Here is an 18,777-nt window from a genome sequence, read left to right as displayed (position 1 = left end):
CACCTTTGAATGCCAGCGGTGCCTGATAGGCTTCGACTGAAGGCTCTTTCTTCCTCTGTGTCACTGATGTCTGTGTGTGGGCTGTCTGCATGTTAGTATGTTGTTTGAATAAAGATGATGATAGTCCATCTGAAGCCCCTGCCAGGTGTCCATTTTTCCACCCTGTCTATCCGCATGCAGTCATGTGCGACGCCTCGAGACATGATGCTGTTGGTTTAAGTATGTCCTGTTACAGGTCATCAGATTGACACTAGTGCGTTTATCCTAACCCGTTGACTTTAACTAAATGAAACCTGAGGATTACAAGGCCCTGTCTAAAACAATCGCCTTCACACATGTTGCCAGTTTTACTTCTACAGTACGTGGTAGAAGTGAAATTGTTTTTCAGCACTATGACACTTTAGAGAGATTTTAGAAGAATCTTTAGAAGATTTACTCTTCTAACACTGATATCTACATATAGTCATCTTCATTTATATAGCGCTTTTAACAATGGATTGTTTCAAAGCAGCTTTACAGAGATATACAGGTTCAGCATTTTAAATCTGCACACTATTTTTCCCCTTTGACTTATTAACCTTTAACTCTTTCTTTGCCTGTTTTTGTGTTTTTCTATCTGAAGCAGTGCAGTTTTTGTTATATATGTATATATATATATTGTAAAAAGTGATCAGTTGACTTGACTTAAAAAAACTGAGGAAACCCGTTGCCTTAAAATAAGTAAATAACCTTCATGCATAATTGAAAACATTAACTTGTGTAATTGTCAGGTTCACATAACTTAATTTTTTCAGTTACACATGAAGCTTATTACTTAATTTTAAGGCAACGGGTTTCCTCACTTTTTAAGTTAAGTCAACTGACTTGTGTATATATATATATATAAACTGGCTACTGTTCAAAAGCTGCATTTTTATTTGATTAGTCTTTTTTTTTCTCTTCATTTTCAGCAGCCATAACTCCAGTCTTCAGTGTCCCATGATCCTTTCTTCTAATATGCTAATTTGGTGCTCAAGAAACATTTCTTCTTATGATCAATGTTGAAAACAGTTGTGCTGCTTAATATTTTTGAAGAAACTGATAAAACGCATGCATTCTATCAACCGTGTTATGTCTGTCTATTAAAAGATGGAATCCCAGCTGGTGCACATAGAGCCATGGTCTGTTAGACATCATGGCTCTTTTATTTCCAGCATATGTTGTCTGAGTGGCCTAGGCTTTAATGTGCTTATTGATTGTGCTCCCTGTAGGGTTGCATTTTGGGATTGACCGGACACACAAATGTTGTACTGTAATGAAGGCTCGCATTTGAATGCACGATGTATTGTGTTAAATTGTTATGCAGCACACAAGTGCATGCACCATTAGCCTGGTTAAATATAAATATGTTTAATATGAAAATGTCTAATGTTGTTTACAATGAGACAAATTGTACAGTAACAGTTTTTTTTTACAATCTGAAAAACAGCTATGTTACAACAACCATTGCTGAAGCCAATTTGAAGATCATCAGCACATGCTTACAGGTCCAAAGCAGAGTCAAATTCATGTCATTTAGAGACCAATTAAAAGGCTTGTGCACAAAATTCCAGGTTTTCTGCAGCCATACGATAGCTTTGGATGAGAAACAGACTCATTAAATCATCATTCATCCGCTCTGACTCTCCTTTGGTGCGTTCATGAAAGAACAAGCGTGTCCGAATTGCGAACACCAGATACCAGATTTAAATTTCATGTCTGTTTCTCATCCAAATCTTGACATGTAACACATGAGTTGTATGAACTACTTTTACGGTGCCTTTTGCGTCTTTGAAGTTTAGAAGTGCTTTGTTGTAATTTCTTAAATGTCTTCTTTGTGTTACACAGAAAATAAGAAAGTAATGTGCGTTTGGAACGACATGAGGGCGAGTAAATAATGACAGACTTTTCATTTTTGTGTGAACCATCTCTTTAAGTCCACGTTTTTAAAGAATGTGACAAGAACGATTTGATTGTTTGTTCGAGTGTGCTTGTGGCGCGTGGGTTTTTGTGAGGTGTTTTTCGAGTCTGATGAGGGGGACAGAGACAGTTCCTTTGGGGGAGTGTCAGCAGGTGTGCGGTGAAATCTTCAGCTGCTAAAGTCACACAGGTCTGTCCGTCTGTGTGTCTCCAGGCCACTGTCTCAGCGCAGTCACATCGTCTTCATCTTTTGTGCGACCGTGACCTTCAGAACACCTCCACATGACCCCCAAACATCTAACACAGGGAACACAAAGCACAGAGGGGCCAGCTAACACCTGGCACTGTAGCTACTATCACAGAGAGCTTGATCTCTGTGTCTCGGGTCATGCAGACAGACGGTGGGTGGAAGACAGTACTAGGAGCGCAGTCTGATTGTTGCTCTTCAGTGGGTGTAGAAGCCGTAGTAGCCCGCATCACTGCAATTGTCCTTTTCGCAAGCCTCTGCGCTGCGGTTAGGAGGGGAATTTTCCGTGCTGGACGTATAAGGCGACACTCGCCTCTTCTTGTTCTCTCCTCCCTCGAACAGACCTGAGTCGGCAGAGTCTACCGATTTAACCGAGGGGGCTTCCATCCAGGTGTCCTCCCCGGACTCTTTGGACTTCTCTTGGAGAAGTGGCAGGCGCTGGGGCTCGAGGAGCGACGGGGAGGGGTGGAAGCGCGAGTTCGCTGCTGAGGGAGATGACGACGCAGCTGGGGATGAGATGGTTCGGAACCAGCCGATGCTAGACCCGGGTTTACTGTGGTGTGGGTGATTTAGGTACTGCGTTGAGGGACGTCCTGAGCTCCACGGCCCTGGGTTGGAGCCGGACACCGCCCCGGAGGCAAAGTGGCTTTCAGGGTAGTAGCCCAGCGGGTGGTGAGGTGACGTCTGAAGCGGAAAGGGTTTGTAGAGGCTGTTGGAAGGGTATTCGCTCTCGTACGCGTTGAAGTCGAGGCGGTTCGGCGGCACCCCCTGCTGGCTGGACAGGTACCAGCGGCTGTGAGGGCTGGCGGTGGGGTCTTTGGGGCACTGCTGGGTCATGCTGACAGGCTCGCGGGTGTAGAAACGACTCTGAGACAGGGGACTCATGTACTGGTCAGACAGGTACGGCTGGTGAGAGTAACAACCGCCTGAAAGGAGCTGCTGGCTTTCGGTTGGGGAAGGCGTGAGGCGGTCCGAGTCAGGAGGTGCGTACAGCCTACATGAAAAAAGAGAGGGTCAAAGGTCAACTTCAACAGACAAAACCCCTCCTGAAATGTTAATCCGTTAATGTTAAAACCCCCCATTGGTGAAAATCAAGTTTTTAATGTTGTTAATATGTCTATGTGGTGATTTAAATATGCTTTAAGACAAACCATGTGCAAATTCATAGGTCAACACCATTGCTGAGTATTTTCTCTTTAAGACTGCAGTGATCTAAAGACTGTCTCAAAAACGCGGTTTGAAATCGGCAGTGTTTCTGACGTCACAAACAAACCAATCCCGTCAACGTGCGGGCGGGCTTTTGCATTTCATTAACCGCGGTCTCGAGAGAAGCCAGGTTATCCCGGTATATTTTTCTGTTGATATGAAAAATCGGGTACATTTAGCAATATAGCGGGTGAATTATGTATATGATGAATATTACAATGTTATGATGAACTATATGCCTTTCTGACGTTCTAATTTGTCCAAAGTGTTTCTGCAGATTTTTTTAGAAGGCAGCTGTCTGACTCTGGGATGGTGAACGGGAACATGGTTTGTGTAAAATTAGCAACACATTATTAGCTGTTTGATAGGCAAGCCAAAGGCTAATCATATTAATTACCGTTATGTGTCCGACGTTGTAGAAAGAGATAAATAAAACACATTACCATTCTGACACATCAACTTGTTTACGAGCCTGTACTTCACTTGTACTTCACATTTCTTCTTCTACATTCAATCAGTTTTAAGGCATTAATAAAAAAAAAATTCACAACCAAAATTACATATTTAAATGTTTTTTTCCTATCAAAGATGTTATAAGGGATACAATTATTGAATACAGGGGGACTTTAAAACTGTTTTACCATTAATTGAAGTGAGAATGCCTTTTAAATTCAGAACTGAGGTAGCAAACAAGATGTAGAATTGCAATTCGAATTTAAATAGGAAGTGGAATTAAAAAGATTTGTAAATTCATATAGGCCTAACTGTAATTTAGGTACCTTTAAAATTAGACAGACAGACAGATAGTTCCACAGAGACCAATTTTTCTGTGTTTAATTTACTCCAGGCTTACTTACGTGTCATAATTGTCCCGGAAACCTTTAGCAAACGGGTTATGATCTATTTTCAGCTGGGTGATCTGTGAAATGGCAGGGGAAGGGGTTGCAGAAAGGGCAGAGAGAGAGAGAGAGGGTAAGAGTAAAGCCACATGGGCACATGAAGCACAGTCAGGGAGACTGATAGATCACTGTCGTAACGAAATAATTCATGAATTACTCTCATCCTCTTTCCTACAGCCACAGTTAACATCTCTAGCTCACACAACCCTTTACAAACATCAGACTCAATGTGCAGACATAACACAACTATCTCGTCTGGGTCGTCCCACACTGTGATGTCATGTCTCTTTGTTTGCTGGAAGCAGTGGTTATGTGGCAATTGCAATCTGATTAATAAAAAAGAACCCACATCATGATGCGTTCAGATGACGTGACTTACATCTGCATTCTGGTAGGCAGTGACGGCAATGAACTGAGTCTCAGGGAAGACAAACGTCTGAGTTTTAGAGGTCAGGAAGGTATCCTCCGTTCCATCCTCCTTTACCTCCACGATGTGAAGTCGTGGTTGGTATTTATGGAGCGACTGTAGTACTATCATCTGTATACCAAGCAATGCAATAGTCAGTGGAATAGTGCAGATGTGATATGGTGTCACAGAAGGATGATATTTTCAACCCAAATGGTAAAAGTACTCTCTGTTTGACTACAACCAATGTTGACATAGATGACTCAGGTGTGGGTATGGTGTAGTAAGACTTACTTAACAGGGTTTATTATTATATTACCTGTCCTACGTTGTTAGAGCTGCCTTTGTTATTTGTAAGTTTCAGTTTGCCAAAGGAAACTTCCTGTCTCATCCAGTGATTCCCAGTGTTGGGAGAGTCTGGGTGCATATACATTCTGTTTCCTGTAAAAAAAAGAAAAAGAAAATTTAAGTTTAATAAATATATATAAACAAATGCAGTTTAAAAATGTATGTATTTAAACCATATTTTACTGTCAATGACACAGTGATTTTTAAAAAAAGTCTTTTTGTTATCAAAATGCATATTTTGTGTGAAATATCATCACAATTTAAAATCAATATTTTGTATTCTAATATATTTAAAATGTAATTTATATCTGTGATGGCAAAGCAGAATTTTCAGCATCATTACTCCAGTCTTCAGTGTCACATGATCCTTCAGAAATCATTCTAATATGCTGATTTGCTGCCCAATAAACATTTCTTATTATTATCAATGCTGAAAACAGTTGTGCTACTTAATATATTTTTGGTGGAAACTGTAATAAATACATTTTTGCCTTCTGTTCTCAAAATGTTAAACATTATTTATACATAAACATTATTTTTTACATTGGTCATGGAACATCTGAAACGTTTTTTCTTTTTTAAATTAGTTTCATAACGTTCGTTTTTCCTTTAAATGTAGAGAGAACATTCAGAAGTAAGGTTTTCATAACTTTAGGGGAACATTAGCAAAGTGTTCTTTGAACATATTTTTTTGTTTTGCTGCATGGGTACGTTGCCATATTTAGGAAAGGATAGGTAAGGATTTTAAGTAAAGAAAGACATAAGTATGAGTATATTTCCAGCAAAAAAACTTTGTGAATTGATTAGAATAAGCCAATTAAGAGTGCAATGGCAAGTGTTTTACACCTGCACTACAATGCAATTTTGCTTGAACAGCAGTTGCAGTGCAAAGATGTTGTGGTGGGCCACATGCTTAGGTTCCTCTGATTGTGGCATACAGCGGTATCAGAAACACTCATGCATTTCTAGCCACAAAAAGACAGAGCTCAGTGTGTGTGAAGTTTTCTTGCATTGCCCAGAAAGCACTCAAACCACAATTCAGATAAAGACATTAATCTTGTTTGCAGGGTTTAAATGTAGATAGTGGCCAGGAAAAGGCAGTGTATTTCTATCGGATACCTGGCATGTTGCCTTCTGCCTTTCCACACTGGACCCATTTGCCTCCTTGGTATCTCCAGTGATGCTGGTCAGCGAGAACCACGTCCACATATATGTTATAATGAGCCGAGGGATCCAGTGAGCTGATGTTAAAGCTGAGGAAAGGGAACATCCTCCTGTTGACAGACAGATCAGAAAACACCGTGAGATGATAGAGGAATACATTACTGCTGTTGTGTTATGGATAAAGATTTGAGATCACGGACTTAACTAGTTATTTGGGATGCAGTGATGTTAAAATTCTCGTCGATAGCGATAAGCGAAGAAATAGATTTTGTCTAAACTAAATATGTATATTTAGATAAATATAAAATAAATTATAACTATATATAATAACTTTAATAAATAGTTTTATTCAAAATTAAATTAATGTCAGATTAATGTTGGGAATTTTCTTTTCCCTTTTAAAAAACTTTTTTTAAAGGTAGCCTACACTATTTATTTATTTTGTTTAAAATAAACCGCATTTCAATACATCAATACATCATCATTCCTTCTTCCAAAACGTGTTTTTTTGTCTTACCCAGATTCACTAGGGTAAGCCTAGTATCCACCTTTTTCCTAACAAGCCTACTTGATTTTAGATTATGGGAGGTACTTCCGGTTTGGGGAAGTTCCACTCAGAAAAACTGAAACAAATCATTTCAAATCAAAGGTTTCACTACTAATCCTTATCTGTCAGTTTGACTGGATCACTTAATGTTCAAGTAAATGGATATTTTTGATTAAGGCAAAATGTTACATAATACAGACACATTTAACACATCCTGCTGTGGAAATAATCGGGGGTTATTCATAGTCTGTGGTAGTAATTTGTTAATAATTTTACTCTTTTAAACGTCCTTTTTATGTTCGATTGTTGAAAGGTGAGTATTTCATTGTACCCAGTTTTTAAAAATGCGTATTATTGCGCTCATAGAGCGAACCACTCGATGATTCATTTAGATTTTTTTTAACAAATAAATTGCCATATGTAGCTCTTTAACAGAGTTCATTGTAAAGCATTATCTATTATGAAGCGTCATTTCATTATTGTTGATGTAATGCTGTGCTGGAATTTTATTATCAAGGAAGTACCGTGTCTATTAATGGGTAAAGCTACAGTAATGTAGTCAGCTTGAGATCCTTTCCATCTAAACTGGTTAGGCTATATCTCTTAAGCCTAGTGGTGAATGTTTTATGAGCAGTAGGATAACCATATTCATCCTCAGAGTCGAAGCACAACCAAAACAATGTTCTTCCGCAAAATGCATGCAGTTTTTTTTAACCACTTAAGGGCCAAAAGTTACATTGTGTACCTTTAATAAAAGTGGCGTCCCTCTTTAAGAAATAGTGTTTTTAAAAAGGATTATATTTAAAACGTTAAAATTACACTGTCCTTTATATTAAGATCATGCTAGATGATGGGAACAATTGCTGAAATGTTTTAATTTAATTAAATTGAACATCACCAATCGACTGACACAATAAATGAAGACATCATTAATATCTGATATGATCCCTATATATATGAGGGTGAGTATTTGGTGGTAAGCAATAGTTATGTGGGCACATTCATTGCGATAGAGAGGCAATGGGAGCAGGCTGTATGTGAATCTTTAATATGACTATTAATAAAAGATGTTAGGAGATGCATCTGCTTGATTGCTGTAGTTTTCCTTGCTAGACAGATTTTGATCACGGTGCAGTGATGGAGAGGAGGTAACTGGGAGGTCAGTGTGTCCCATAGGGTGAAGTCTCCTTAGGCACACACTTCCTGCAAAAGACCCAGTATTTAATGTTCTACAGCCGTGTTTCTGTGCCTTTTCACCTTGGCACCACTTGTGATACAACAAACATTTGACATCAGCCATTCTGGCTTCAATTCAACCTCACCCAATACTATGACGCTTTCGGTCTCACTAACACACTCCAGAGATGACGTCTGTGCTACACGGCTGTCTGTCATTCAATGGTTTCAACAGTTGCAGGCTACTGCTCATGCTTGTATGTTTCGTCTTCAGCCGGATGCTCCTGTCAGGTGACACTCAAGTGCAGTTGTCTGCTCGTATCTGTGTCTGTATCATATCAATTCCATGAACTGGATATAGACCAAATCATTTGTATATGGCTCAGAATGGATTTAGGTTATAAAAATCTCTCACTCTCTGTCCTGTCTTCTGTGCCTTTGAGCTTTCTGAGTGAAACTATAAACCTTTTTTTCCCATTGGGAAGAGCAGGAGGTCACATTATTGGAATTCGTTCTGCTTTATATAGACATTTTACTTTGTACATGCCATGGATATAGAATTGTGTTTTGGACACATTGTAGGTAATTCTTAAGAAACGATTTTGTAATACTTTTTAACATTAGTAACATTACATGCACTACCATTCAAAAGTTTGGGCTCAGTAAGATTTTTTTAAGAAGAAGAAGAAATTAATACTTTTATTCAGCAAGGATGCATTAAAAGTCACAGTAAAGACTTTTACATTGATACAAGAAAAAATATTTTAAATAGATGCTGTTCTTTTCTTTCCTTTCATCAAAGATCCCAAAGATTTTTTTTTGAAAAATGGTTTCAACATTGACAATAATAAGAAATGTGTCTTTAGCACCAAATCCGCATATTAGAATGATTTCTGAAGTATCATGTGACACTGAAGACTAGAGTAATGACTGCTAAAATATGTTGCACAGTAATTACACAGTAATTTTTTTAAGATATTACAATAGAAAATAGGTATTTAAATTGTTCACAATAATTCTGTTTTATTGAATTATTTATTTATTTATTTAGTATTTTTATTTTATAAAATAAATCTGGCCTTGGTAAACATTAGAGGCTTTTTTCAAAAACTGTCCAAACATTTTTTAACATTATTGTACTGTAAGTCTGTGTAAGTCTAACCCTAAAACAATTTTTAAACAACTATTTATGATTAAAACAAACAGTAAAGTTTAGCATTGATGTTTCCCATTTAACTAAACAGTAGTAGTAATAATAATAATAATAATGAAGCATTTATATAGCACTTACATACACTGTACACCCAAATAAATTGTTCACAATAATTCTGTTTTATTGAATTTTTTATTTATTTATTTAGTATTTTTATTTTATAAAATAAATCTGGCCTTGGTAAACATTAGAGGCTTTTTTCAAAAACTGTCCCAACATTTTTTAACATTATTGTACTGTAAGTCTGTGTAAGTCTAACCCTAAAACAATTTTTAAACAACTATTTATGATTAAAACAAACAGTGAAGTTTAGCATTGATGTTTCCCATTTAACTAAACAGTAGTAGTAATAATAATAATAATAATGAAGCATTTATATAGCACTTACATACACTGTACACCCAAAGAGCTTTACAATCATGTCAAGGGTCTCTCCTCAACCACCGCCATAGTGCAATGTAAATTATATTATCAATTACCTCATGCAGTGTGATCATTTAAGACACATGATAACCAATGATGTCTGACTTGTTGACAAAACAACATGTGCATGTACAAATGTGTGAAAAGTTTCTCTGAATTACAGCAGAGGGAAAGTTCCTCTAAAAGCACATTACAACAGTACAATGTAATAATGTTGTCTGCACTTTTTCGTACTTTTCGGAGTTCAACACTTTACAGTCACTGTCTACTTTTCTATGCAAAAGCGCAGCTTGCACATTCTACTAAATATTTCATTTTGTGTTTCCAAGAAGTAAGTTACACTAGCTTCAGTGAGTGGAAAGAAATAAAGAACCACCGGTTTGTTTTCGAAAGAGACAATTAAGAGATATTTCTAACTGAAATAAGTTTCTCTTTTCAAGAAGGGTAAAGGACGCCTGATGTCGAGGATTAGAGTGTGATGACGCTTGTTTGTTACAGGGTGGCATGACACAAGCGCACGGACTGCCCACCCACGGGCAGCTGTAATCAATCATCATTCTCAGATGGAGCCCTGGCATTGTCGGGCCTTGTGGTGGTGAAGAGACCCAACAGGTGAAGGGTTTCTTCTTCCACATCAGTTGTCAATATAAGTGAAAACAGAAACCAGAATCATCTCTGTATCATTCAGCGCTCATGCGCTGCCTCCTCGTTCTGAGTTATAACTATACCGTCGGTGGCAGTCACTTTCCTCATCTGACTGAGCCTCAGAAATTGTCATACTTTTTTAAAATGAGACATTTATAAGAAATCAGTACCTGGAGAGGGGGAAACCAGTGGGTTCACCACTGAGAGGAATGTTTTGCATGAGTAGGAGTTTAAGGTTTACGACAAAAAGTTAGAGGTTAACCTTTGGAAACTTCTCTGCCACTCCTTGGCCATGAACACGGTAATAGGTGGTTGCCAAGCAAAAATGCCTCCTCTGCTGTCCAGGACTCTAGGAAGATACAATTTTTCATACGTATGTGTTTCCCCTTAGCACAAGAAGTACTTGGTGTGATCAACGCAACATTGCAGAGTAAAAAAGACAGGAAGGGACCATTAAAAAAAAAAAAAACCCTGTCTGGATATAGACCGGTAAAGGGGGCTTTCTCCCCGAGCCTGTCATTGATTTGCCAGGACAGGAGTTCAGGTCTAGTTTGTGTCATCCTTGTAGTCTTGATTCTTCTGCAAACATGCCAGTCTGCCAGTTTTTTTTTTACGTAAAGGTAAAATATCAAACAAGACACAAGCAGATTGGCATGTACTGTAAGCACAGCATGTTTACGTGGTTATTGTAAGCAATTATGTGAATGTGGTTACATTCAGAAACCACGATATATTTGCTGATGTTGGAGAATTGTCATAGCTGTATGATGAGTTTGTAGCATGGCTGCTGAAAAACAGTGGCTGGAAATGGAGCAGGCAGCAACCACAGGCACAGATACATGTACAGACGATCCCTTTGATCTCGACAGGGTTCTGCTGATGTGCTACTGTCACAACTCATCTGTTTCTGTCAGAGCTGCTTGATGGGATTCCACTGGAATCATGTACACAGCCATCAATCTGTTCTGTAGTGAGCGGTGACTATTCAACAAGTTTGCTGCTTCTGAGGTCTGGCTTTTTGCAGCAAGACTGCATACTCCATGCCACCATATAGAGCTGAACAGGATGTGATTGTTAGTTGAAAAAAAAGAAAGAAAGAAAGCTTGAAGGCTATGAGAGACCTTGAATGGTGCAGGAGGAGAGATTGCATTTTATGCAAAGCCTGGACAACCTTGAGAATTTTAATAAAACCGATGCATTGATATTGCAAAGGTTTCTTTGGTTGCAATTCTTTATAAGTGACTATAGTTATATTAGTATCATGTTTCAAGCAAAACTCTTCAAGCAAAACACAAAAAAGAAGTTGGACAGGTTTTAAATGAATATTAATAATGAATTATTTGAACACTTTTTGGTTGTTTACCTTGCATAGGTCATGTGATGAACTACATCTGTGGTTACTCTGCAATAGGATGCGTTTGTGAACTTTTCACATCCACTAAAAGCACCTTGAAATCTGTTGTAGTAGTTAAAAAATGCCTCAGAAAAGTGAAGTTATCTGAGAAAAGCTCTAGCATTATCTGTTTGCAGATAATTGGTTTACACTGAACAAAAAATGGTGTAGGATTTACTTTGAAACAATTTTCACTCAGAAAAATGCTAGAGAATTTCACAAATAATTTTAAAGAAATGGCAAGGAGCACATTTAATAAAAAATTTAATTTCAACTTTAAAGGGGTCATATAATGACATTTTTGTACAAGCTAGTATGATTCTTTAGGGTCTAAATTAAAAGTTTGTAATATACTTTAATTAAAAATTCTCATTAGTATTGTAAGAAAACACTTATTTTACTTGGTCAAAAACAGCTCTGTTTTCAGCACGCCGTTTCAGTGCATATGACTTTAAATGATAATGAGCTTTGCTCACCCTGCCTCTCTGTTCTGTGCGTACACCGTTTGTAACACAATAACACAATAACCATAACGCGTTGTTCAGTATAAACATGGGATTATGAATTATATTGAGAAAATCATACATAGAAAGCATGCCGTAATGTACCCTAAGTGTAAACCTTAGACGCATTCATTGTGAAGCGTGCAGCTAGCGATTTGCAAAGATTAATATAAATATTAATATAAAGTTTAATAAAACGTTACACTCACTTCCGTTCTTCTGGAGATTCAGCAGGAACACGAATAGCTGGTACCGATCCTTTTTTCATGAGCAGCTTCTTAGCAAAACCAGCTCATACTGACCCTCGTTTATAAAGCAGTCTGGTGTGTGAAATGATTCGCGCAAACATGAGAGCATTGACGTTGCTCGTGGGGAATATTCCCTTCGAAAACAAACTCAGCCACTGCGTCTTCAGCGGTTCGGATTTAGGAACATTAAAATGACTGCTGTGTTCGTTATTACACCCAAGAACAGAACACCACAATCGCTTAGACGCCATTCTGCTCATAGACAGTGCTCCAGCATATCAACAATGACCGCGCCGGTCCGCGCAGACTATGATTGACAGCTCACTCACGAGCGAGGGCGGGTCTGTGTTGAAACGATGCTGTCAATCAACAATCGTGGGAGGGGCTTCCGAGCGTGTGACGTCACAAAATCGAACGGCTCGATTTGAGGCAGGGGAAAACATATAAGGAGATTAAAACAAAAACACTGGATGGATTTTTATTATTTTATGATGGTTGTGTACAGGCACTACCAACACACATTTCAGTACAATCAACTTGTAAAAGTGCATGTACCATTATATAACCCCTTTAAATATACAACTTCGAAAAATATATATAATTTTTTTTACAGTGTGCAATGCAAAGAATGCAGTTGATACATTATTAAGAGGATAGTTCAACTAAAAATAACAATTCTGTCATCATTTAATTTATATCTTCTGCAGCACAAAAATAAGATATTTTGAAGAATGTTGGTAATCAAACAGCTTTGGTCACTATTGACTTTCATTGTCATTTCATCTTTTTTATGTTTCACCGAAGACAGAAAGTCATACAGGTTTGGAACGACATGGGGTGAGTAAATAATGACAGAATTTCAATTTTTGGGTGAACCATCCCTTTAAGTGTCCATACTTTTTTGCAGCCACCGTTTATAATTGCCATCTTTATTATCTTACCTAATGCTGCAATTTAAGGGAGGCCAAATGAAGGCCGGATAAATGATTCATGTGCAACTTTCTGCTGTGCTCCACGGTTTGTACTCACTTTGCAGTATATCTCATCATACCATAAGGTGACAATGCTGTGTGTGAGTATAAAAAGCCTAAAAAAAGTTCCTAAGAGTTTCACTATACGCAATTTTAGCCAATAAACAAATGCTTGGAAAATTTCAAGCTTTTTGCGGCGTTAAATATGAGACATGTGAATCCACTGAAGCGGAGAGACAGCTTTATTTACACATAAAGCAGAGACCCATGACTCCTCGGAGTTTGGTTTTCACCAAACCTACGAAGAACCTACTCATTCACATTTCCTATACAAGCACCTGAGGCCAGAATGTCTTTTATTACTCTTATATATTGACTTTTATAATGACTGTTTTTCAACAACAGTGAAAAACCCTAGTTCCTCTTTAAAGGAGTATGTTGCAAGATGCGTTTGAAATAAGACATTTTTTATATTTTCTTTTACTTTAGTATTTTATCAACCACTGAACATGCAATGGAATGGATCTTTGACAACATCTGTAGTTTCATATCCCTCCCACTAATGTTCTGTGAGGTAACATTTTCATTCATTTCAGTCGTTATTAGTATCATTTGGCACCCTCTTGTTGCCTTATTTGCCTCTCAGACTAGCATAAAAGCAAGACAACGCTCACCTACACCAATCTATGTTTAGAGCTGATGGCCCGTGCCTGTTTAAGTTTGTGAAACCTGGTGGCAGGGGTGAGGTTAGGGGCCAGTTTTAGAGTTCGACTTGAAAAGGGCCGAAGACCTCTGCTCTCGTCTTAGACTGTGGGTCTTACGGTGCATTTCAAAGCCCTGACTCGGACTGCACCTCGACTTCTGAGGAAACGTGCATCACTGCGCTCACAGAGTACCAGACCAGTGGAGAGAGAGCAAAGAAAAAAGCGAGAAAGAGAGCGAGAGAGAGGAAGAAAGTGCCTTCCTTCATTTCCTGCACTTCAAAGCTACCTCCACTGATGTGTATGGCCATCAGTCTCACTGGTGCTCAACCAACTTTACCCCCAAACACACCACCCCCTCCTCCTTACTTTTCCACTTCCTGTCTTGGGCAGAATTACCTGAGCTATGACACTCAGTGGCAATGAAAACCAATAAAATAACCCTTATGTTAATGCACATTATACCGTATATAACAGAACATAATAATAATTTGCAGCAAATCACGTGCACTTAAATAAATGGACTCAAACAGGTGCAATTTCTAGAATGTGAAAAGGTAACTTCACTAGATCAGATACGAACAGGAAATGTAATGATTCAGAGGCTAAAAAAATTAATCATCAATGTCATATAGCATTAAAAATGATTTTCTCTTTTATGTGAAATATTAAATAATCTATAAGCCACTCGATTCCCACAATAGCCTGTTCAGTTACGCGCATTTACAAGGGTGATTTGAAGTATTTTAACATTCCTTTGTAATTTATACCATTAATAAACTACATTATGTATGCGCTATTTCATTATGTTTTCTTTCTTTCTGAATGTATTTATTCTGAATGTGGTTTGCAAAAGGCTTCAAGACCCCTGCCTGTAGGTTACAGGTTACAAAAGCGTGCGTTCACACACTTACACACTCACAAACAGTTATACCGTACACACAGAAGCATGCATATCTGTGTATAAGCTAGCAAAGTAACAATAATAATAATAATAATATAAAATACAAATAAATAAATAAATACATATCTCTGTTTTGAAAATGTAGCTTATGTAGGATTCGTCTTTTTATGGTGCGTAAAAGTATAGAACAAAATAAAATAAAGAGTTATGAGTGATGACAGCAGTGTTTTTAAAGTGATAATGCTATGATTTGTTGTAGCAGTAAAATGTGAAATTCAGTCATATATTAAAACATTAAGATAATAACATTGTGTTACCTCTTCATTTCAAGGTTAGGCGATTTGCTTTCAAAACCATATTTAAATGCACATTGTATAATATCTTCTGCATACTGAAAAATACTAAATAAATTACAGTCATAAGTGTTACTTTTTATCTCTGAAGTAAATATTTTTAATAACTCTTTGAAGTTTCCCCCGCCTGCTTAGCCTCCTATTAGACTGTAACTGTTTCTGATGCTGTCAATTCTCATATAATTGAACAGAAATAATTGTTATGGTGGCAGGTGAGATGAGTTTAGATATTATTGGTTAGTGCAACAGTTTTTTACATTTACATACACAATTTACATATGCTAGAAAGATTCTGTGATACCAAACTGACATGTAATGGCCTAGAAATAATTATAAAGTTTTTATCAGATGATATTTTAAATCCATATCATGCAATGACTATGTATGGCTTGAAAGCAGCTCTGAAATGAAAGTGTTGCACATCTGTAGATTATAATCATCAGGGATATGGTTAGATATTAATGCTCGCTGACCTGTCAACCGTCCCCACAAGAACTTCTCTCCCATAGGGACCACAGTATAGTTTATAAGTCATAATATTGAGTTTTTATGGATATATTTTCTCTTTTTAATTACTCGTGATAACTAAGTTTGGTCATCACGTTCTTAAAACAAAAATAAAATAAAATAAAAAAATAAAATCATCAGTAGTTCTCATAAGCTCCTGTCAGATTTTTTCAAGGTAATTTCAGTTTAAAAATGTGTGTCAAAGTGCATATAAGAGTGAGAGAATTTGAGAATTTACAGTTTGAGAAAAACAGTGAGAGAATTTGACAAATTGCTAACAGTATTTGTTTACTTTTGACAAAAACTGAAACCAGGTCGCGGTCTGGTAGAAAAAAAAAGGGATTAGATCAAAAGATCTCTCTGTAATTAGGCTTCTAAATTTAAGACACATAGCTATGCCAAGGACTCGATTTCATGCCCACCTGCCCTGGGTGGCACAGCTGGCATTCATAAGTACAAAAGTAAGAGGAATTAAAATTCAAATGGGACATTTGGAAATGCTGAATGACCAGTTTCTTACTCTAATTGCGCACAAAAAAAAAAAAAAAAAATCTGCCATGAAAACAAACGTCTATGCTAATGACAGGCTATTAAAGAGTGGCTATAACCAAAAGGCTTCTTACCGTCCCTGTTTCGTTATGATCATCTCTGTCTGATACTTGTGGAACTTTGCCCATAGCGGGTAGTTGTTGAGGAGCACTTGTGTCTTCCCGGACACCTGTAGACCAGGTAAAGTGTACATCGGTGCTCGCGGGTACCCGTGCTGAAAAGACGCCGTGTAGCTGTCTGCGCTGCTCGGGTACACGTCTTTACCGTTGGCTGAAGAATACGCATCGGCTCCGGCTGGAACGTAAGTGTGTCCCGTCCCGCTCCGGCTGGTGAAGTGACAGCTGCCGAGCGGAGCCGGTGTGTAAAACCTCCCTGTCTGCGCTCCCGTACTTTGGTGGTGCTCAGCGTGGAACGGCAACGTCAAACTGTCCTGTCCGTTTGGAATCGAGTCCTGGTAGTAAAACCTCGTGTCTTGGATGCCCATTTTGAAGTCCGTTAAGTCGCGGTTTCGGTGCAGGTGGCTGGTTAATTCTGCGTCTTTGGCGAAACTTTGCGCGTCTGTTCCATTCAACATATTGAGATACAAATTCCTGCCTATGCCGCCCATCTGCAGCACCGGTCCGAGCTCACTAGAGGTGTCATAGGTTTACCGTCCGTATGCTTTAACATTTAAAAATAAGACTCTAATACAAACTTTATATAAACAGCAAGTTCTGGAGCTTGTCTGCAAAGCGCGCAGTGTAATCTAGTTTAAAATACTTGGGCAATCTTCCCTTTGATTTATCTTAATATGTTGAAGACATTGCCACTATGTAGTTTTTGGAATAGGAATCGGACTTCAAACACATGATAAGACTCTATGATATATCCATATCTCGAATGGTAATGGGTCCGGAGGTGGGCTTTACACTCAGACTGGGCGTGATAGGCTTGATGCGCGAGGACGGGCCTTCCCCTTTTCACAGGGGCTTCAGTTTGATTCTTAATAAAACTGAACAATCGTTACAATGTTAATTCATTGAGTGCATACGTGAGCTTAATTAGTTAGGGGTATAAATGCGTAAATAGACTATTCAGTAGGCTATATACAGTCATATGCCTACTCATTATGATTTTTTTAAATAATATTTTTAATAAAAATAAACCTTCCTATAGCCTGATAAAATAGTGTATTCATACATTATATCGCATTAGATATTTTTGTGTTGATGAATAATATGTGGAAGATCTATAGCTAAGAGAAACAGTCACCGAGAGTGAGTCGTTTTCCATCCGTTTTCAACTGATACTTTTACTTTTTGAATCTTACATTTATGACATTCATTTCCACTCAAGCACACATAATTTTGGTCTTCACTACAAGAGTATCTTTATTGAAATGTTACAGAAATTAACTACATAAAGGTAAGTTATTTAGTATTTAATATTTGCTTTACAAAAAAATGTACATGATGACCAGCTGTATGATGGCACTCGATGGCATTGTAGTAATTGTATATAAATTATGTCTTAAAGTTCTTTTACAATAAGTAATATTAGAAAGACAAACATAAAACATCACCATGGGTAAAATTACATAAAAACAATGTAGTAAGTATAAAATGTAACGTGTGTATACTTTGATCTTATGTACAAACATTAGAAGACACACATTTTTACATTTTAAACTTTTACTTAGCCTATAAACAAAACATAATTTCAAGGTATGAATATTGTCTAAATAGTATTTTCTTTTCTTTCTGAGATAGTATTTTCTTTATGTATATATATATATAAACATAAAAAATATAATATAAAATAAAAAAATTACAGCGTAGAAAATGTTTTAGCTTCCTCACTTTGTTGTAATGTGAAAACTAGTCTTTTGTTGACAGCGATGCAGTCTTGTTTAAGTCTTCTTTTTATTATTTTATTTTATTTTATTAGCTTGTAGTTCAGTTGAATTTAAGTTATTTGCATATATACTACTTTTTACTTAAAAACAACATAATTTCAAGGTATGAATATGCATAGTATTTTCTTTTCTTTCTGGCTTTTGCAATATTTTACAGAAAAAATGTCCATTTAAGTTATTTGTATATACATCATATCATCATAAATTATAAACCCGAACCCCAAACCAGAAACATACAAACAAACTTTACACACACACACACACAAAACACACACACTGTCCCCCCCCAGTGCAGGTATGACACAATTGCCTCTCCGCACTGTCATTTCTCTAATTCCACCTCCCGTGTCTCTCCTAGCAAGGTGAATTCACAAGGTCACCAGTTGAACTCATTGGTGTTGACACCTCAGATGATAGCGTATTGTCCCCAGTGACGTGTTCACCAGGCTGGGCTGATATATACTCTCCACCTGCCCTGTGGAAGTGACCACCACCTTTTAGGCCTTAGTTAAGCTGATCTCCCGCAGGGGACATTTACCACG

The 18,777-nt window shown here is 37.5% G+C and overlaps 1 protein-coding gene across 1 annotated transcript; it reads right to left on the bottom strand.

The window, feature by feature from the left end:
* Positions 1–1,542: 1,542 nt before the first annotated feature.
* tbx21 (T-box transcription factor 21) lies at positions 1,543–17,182 on the bottom strand. The gene is made up of 6 exons (XM_056255736.1): positions 16,416–17,182; positions 6,164–6,318; positions 5,016–5,137; positions 4,670–4,828; positions 4,249–4,310; positions 1,543–3,179 (listed from the first exon to the last, which is right to left on the bottom strand). Exons 1-6 carry the CDS (start codon positions 16,946–16,948, stop codon positions 2,384–2,386), a joined length of 1,827 nt encoding a protein of 608 aa, XP_056111711.1. The 5' UTR covers positions 16,949–17,182; the 3' UTR covers positions 1,543–2,383.
* Between the last annotated feature and the right edge of the window lie 1,595 nt (positions 17,183–18,777).

This window comes from Rhinichthys klamathensis, unplaced genomic scaffold (assembly GCF_029890125.1).
Source record: "Rhinichthys klamathensis goyatoka isolate OS25496 unplaced genomic scaffold, OSU_Roscu_1.1 h1tg000121l_1, whole genome shotgun sequence".
NCBI lineage: Eukaryota > Metazoa > Chordata > Actinopteri > Cypriniformes > Leuciscidae > Rhinichthys > Rhinichthys klamathensis.
The sequence above is the reverse complement of the archived record's forward strand: the minus strand, read 5'-3'. Positions and strand labels throughout refer to the sequence as shown.

Bases quoted from the DNA above. Each gene is read 5' to 3' on its own strand.
- tbx21 (XM_056255736.1), bottom strand. From the start codon at position 16,948: ATGGGCGGCATAGGCAGGAATTTGTATCTCAATATGTTGAATGGAACA. The intron at 6,319-16,415 runs GTAAGAAGCCTT...GTCTGTCAACAG, and splicing joins ATCATAACGAAACAGGGACG to GAGGATGTTCCCTTTCCTCA. The intron at 4,829-5,015 runs GTAATATAATAA...CTTGGTATACAG, and splicing joins GCTCTAACAACGTAGGACAG to ATGATAGTACTACAGTCGCT.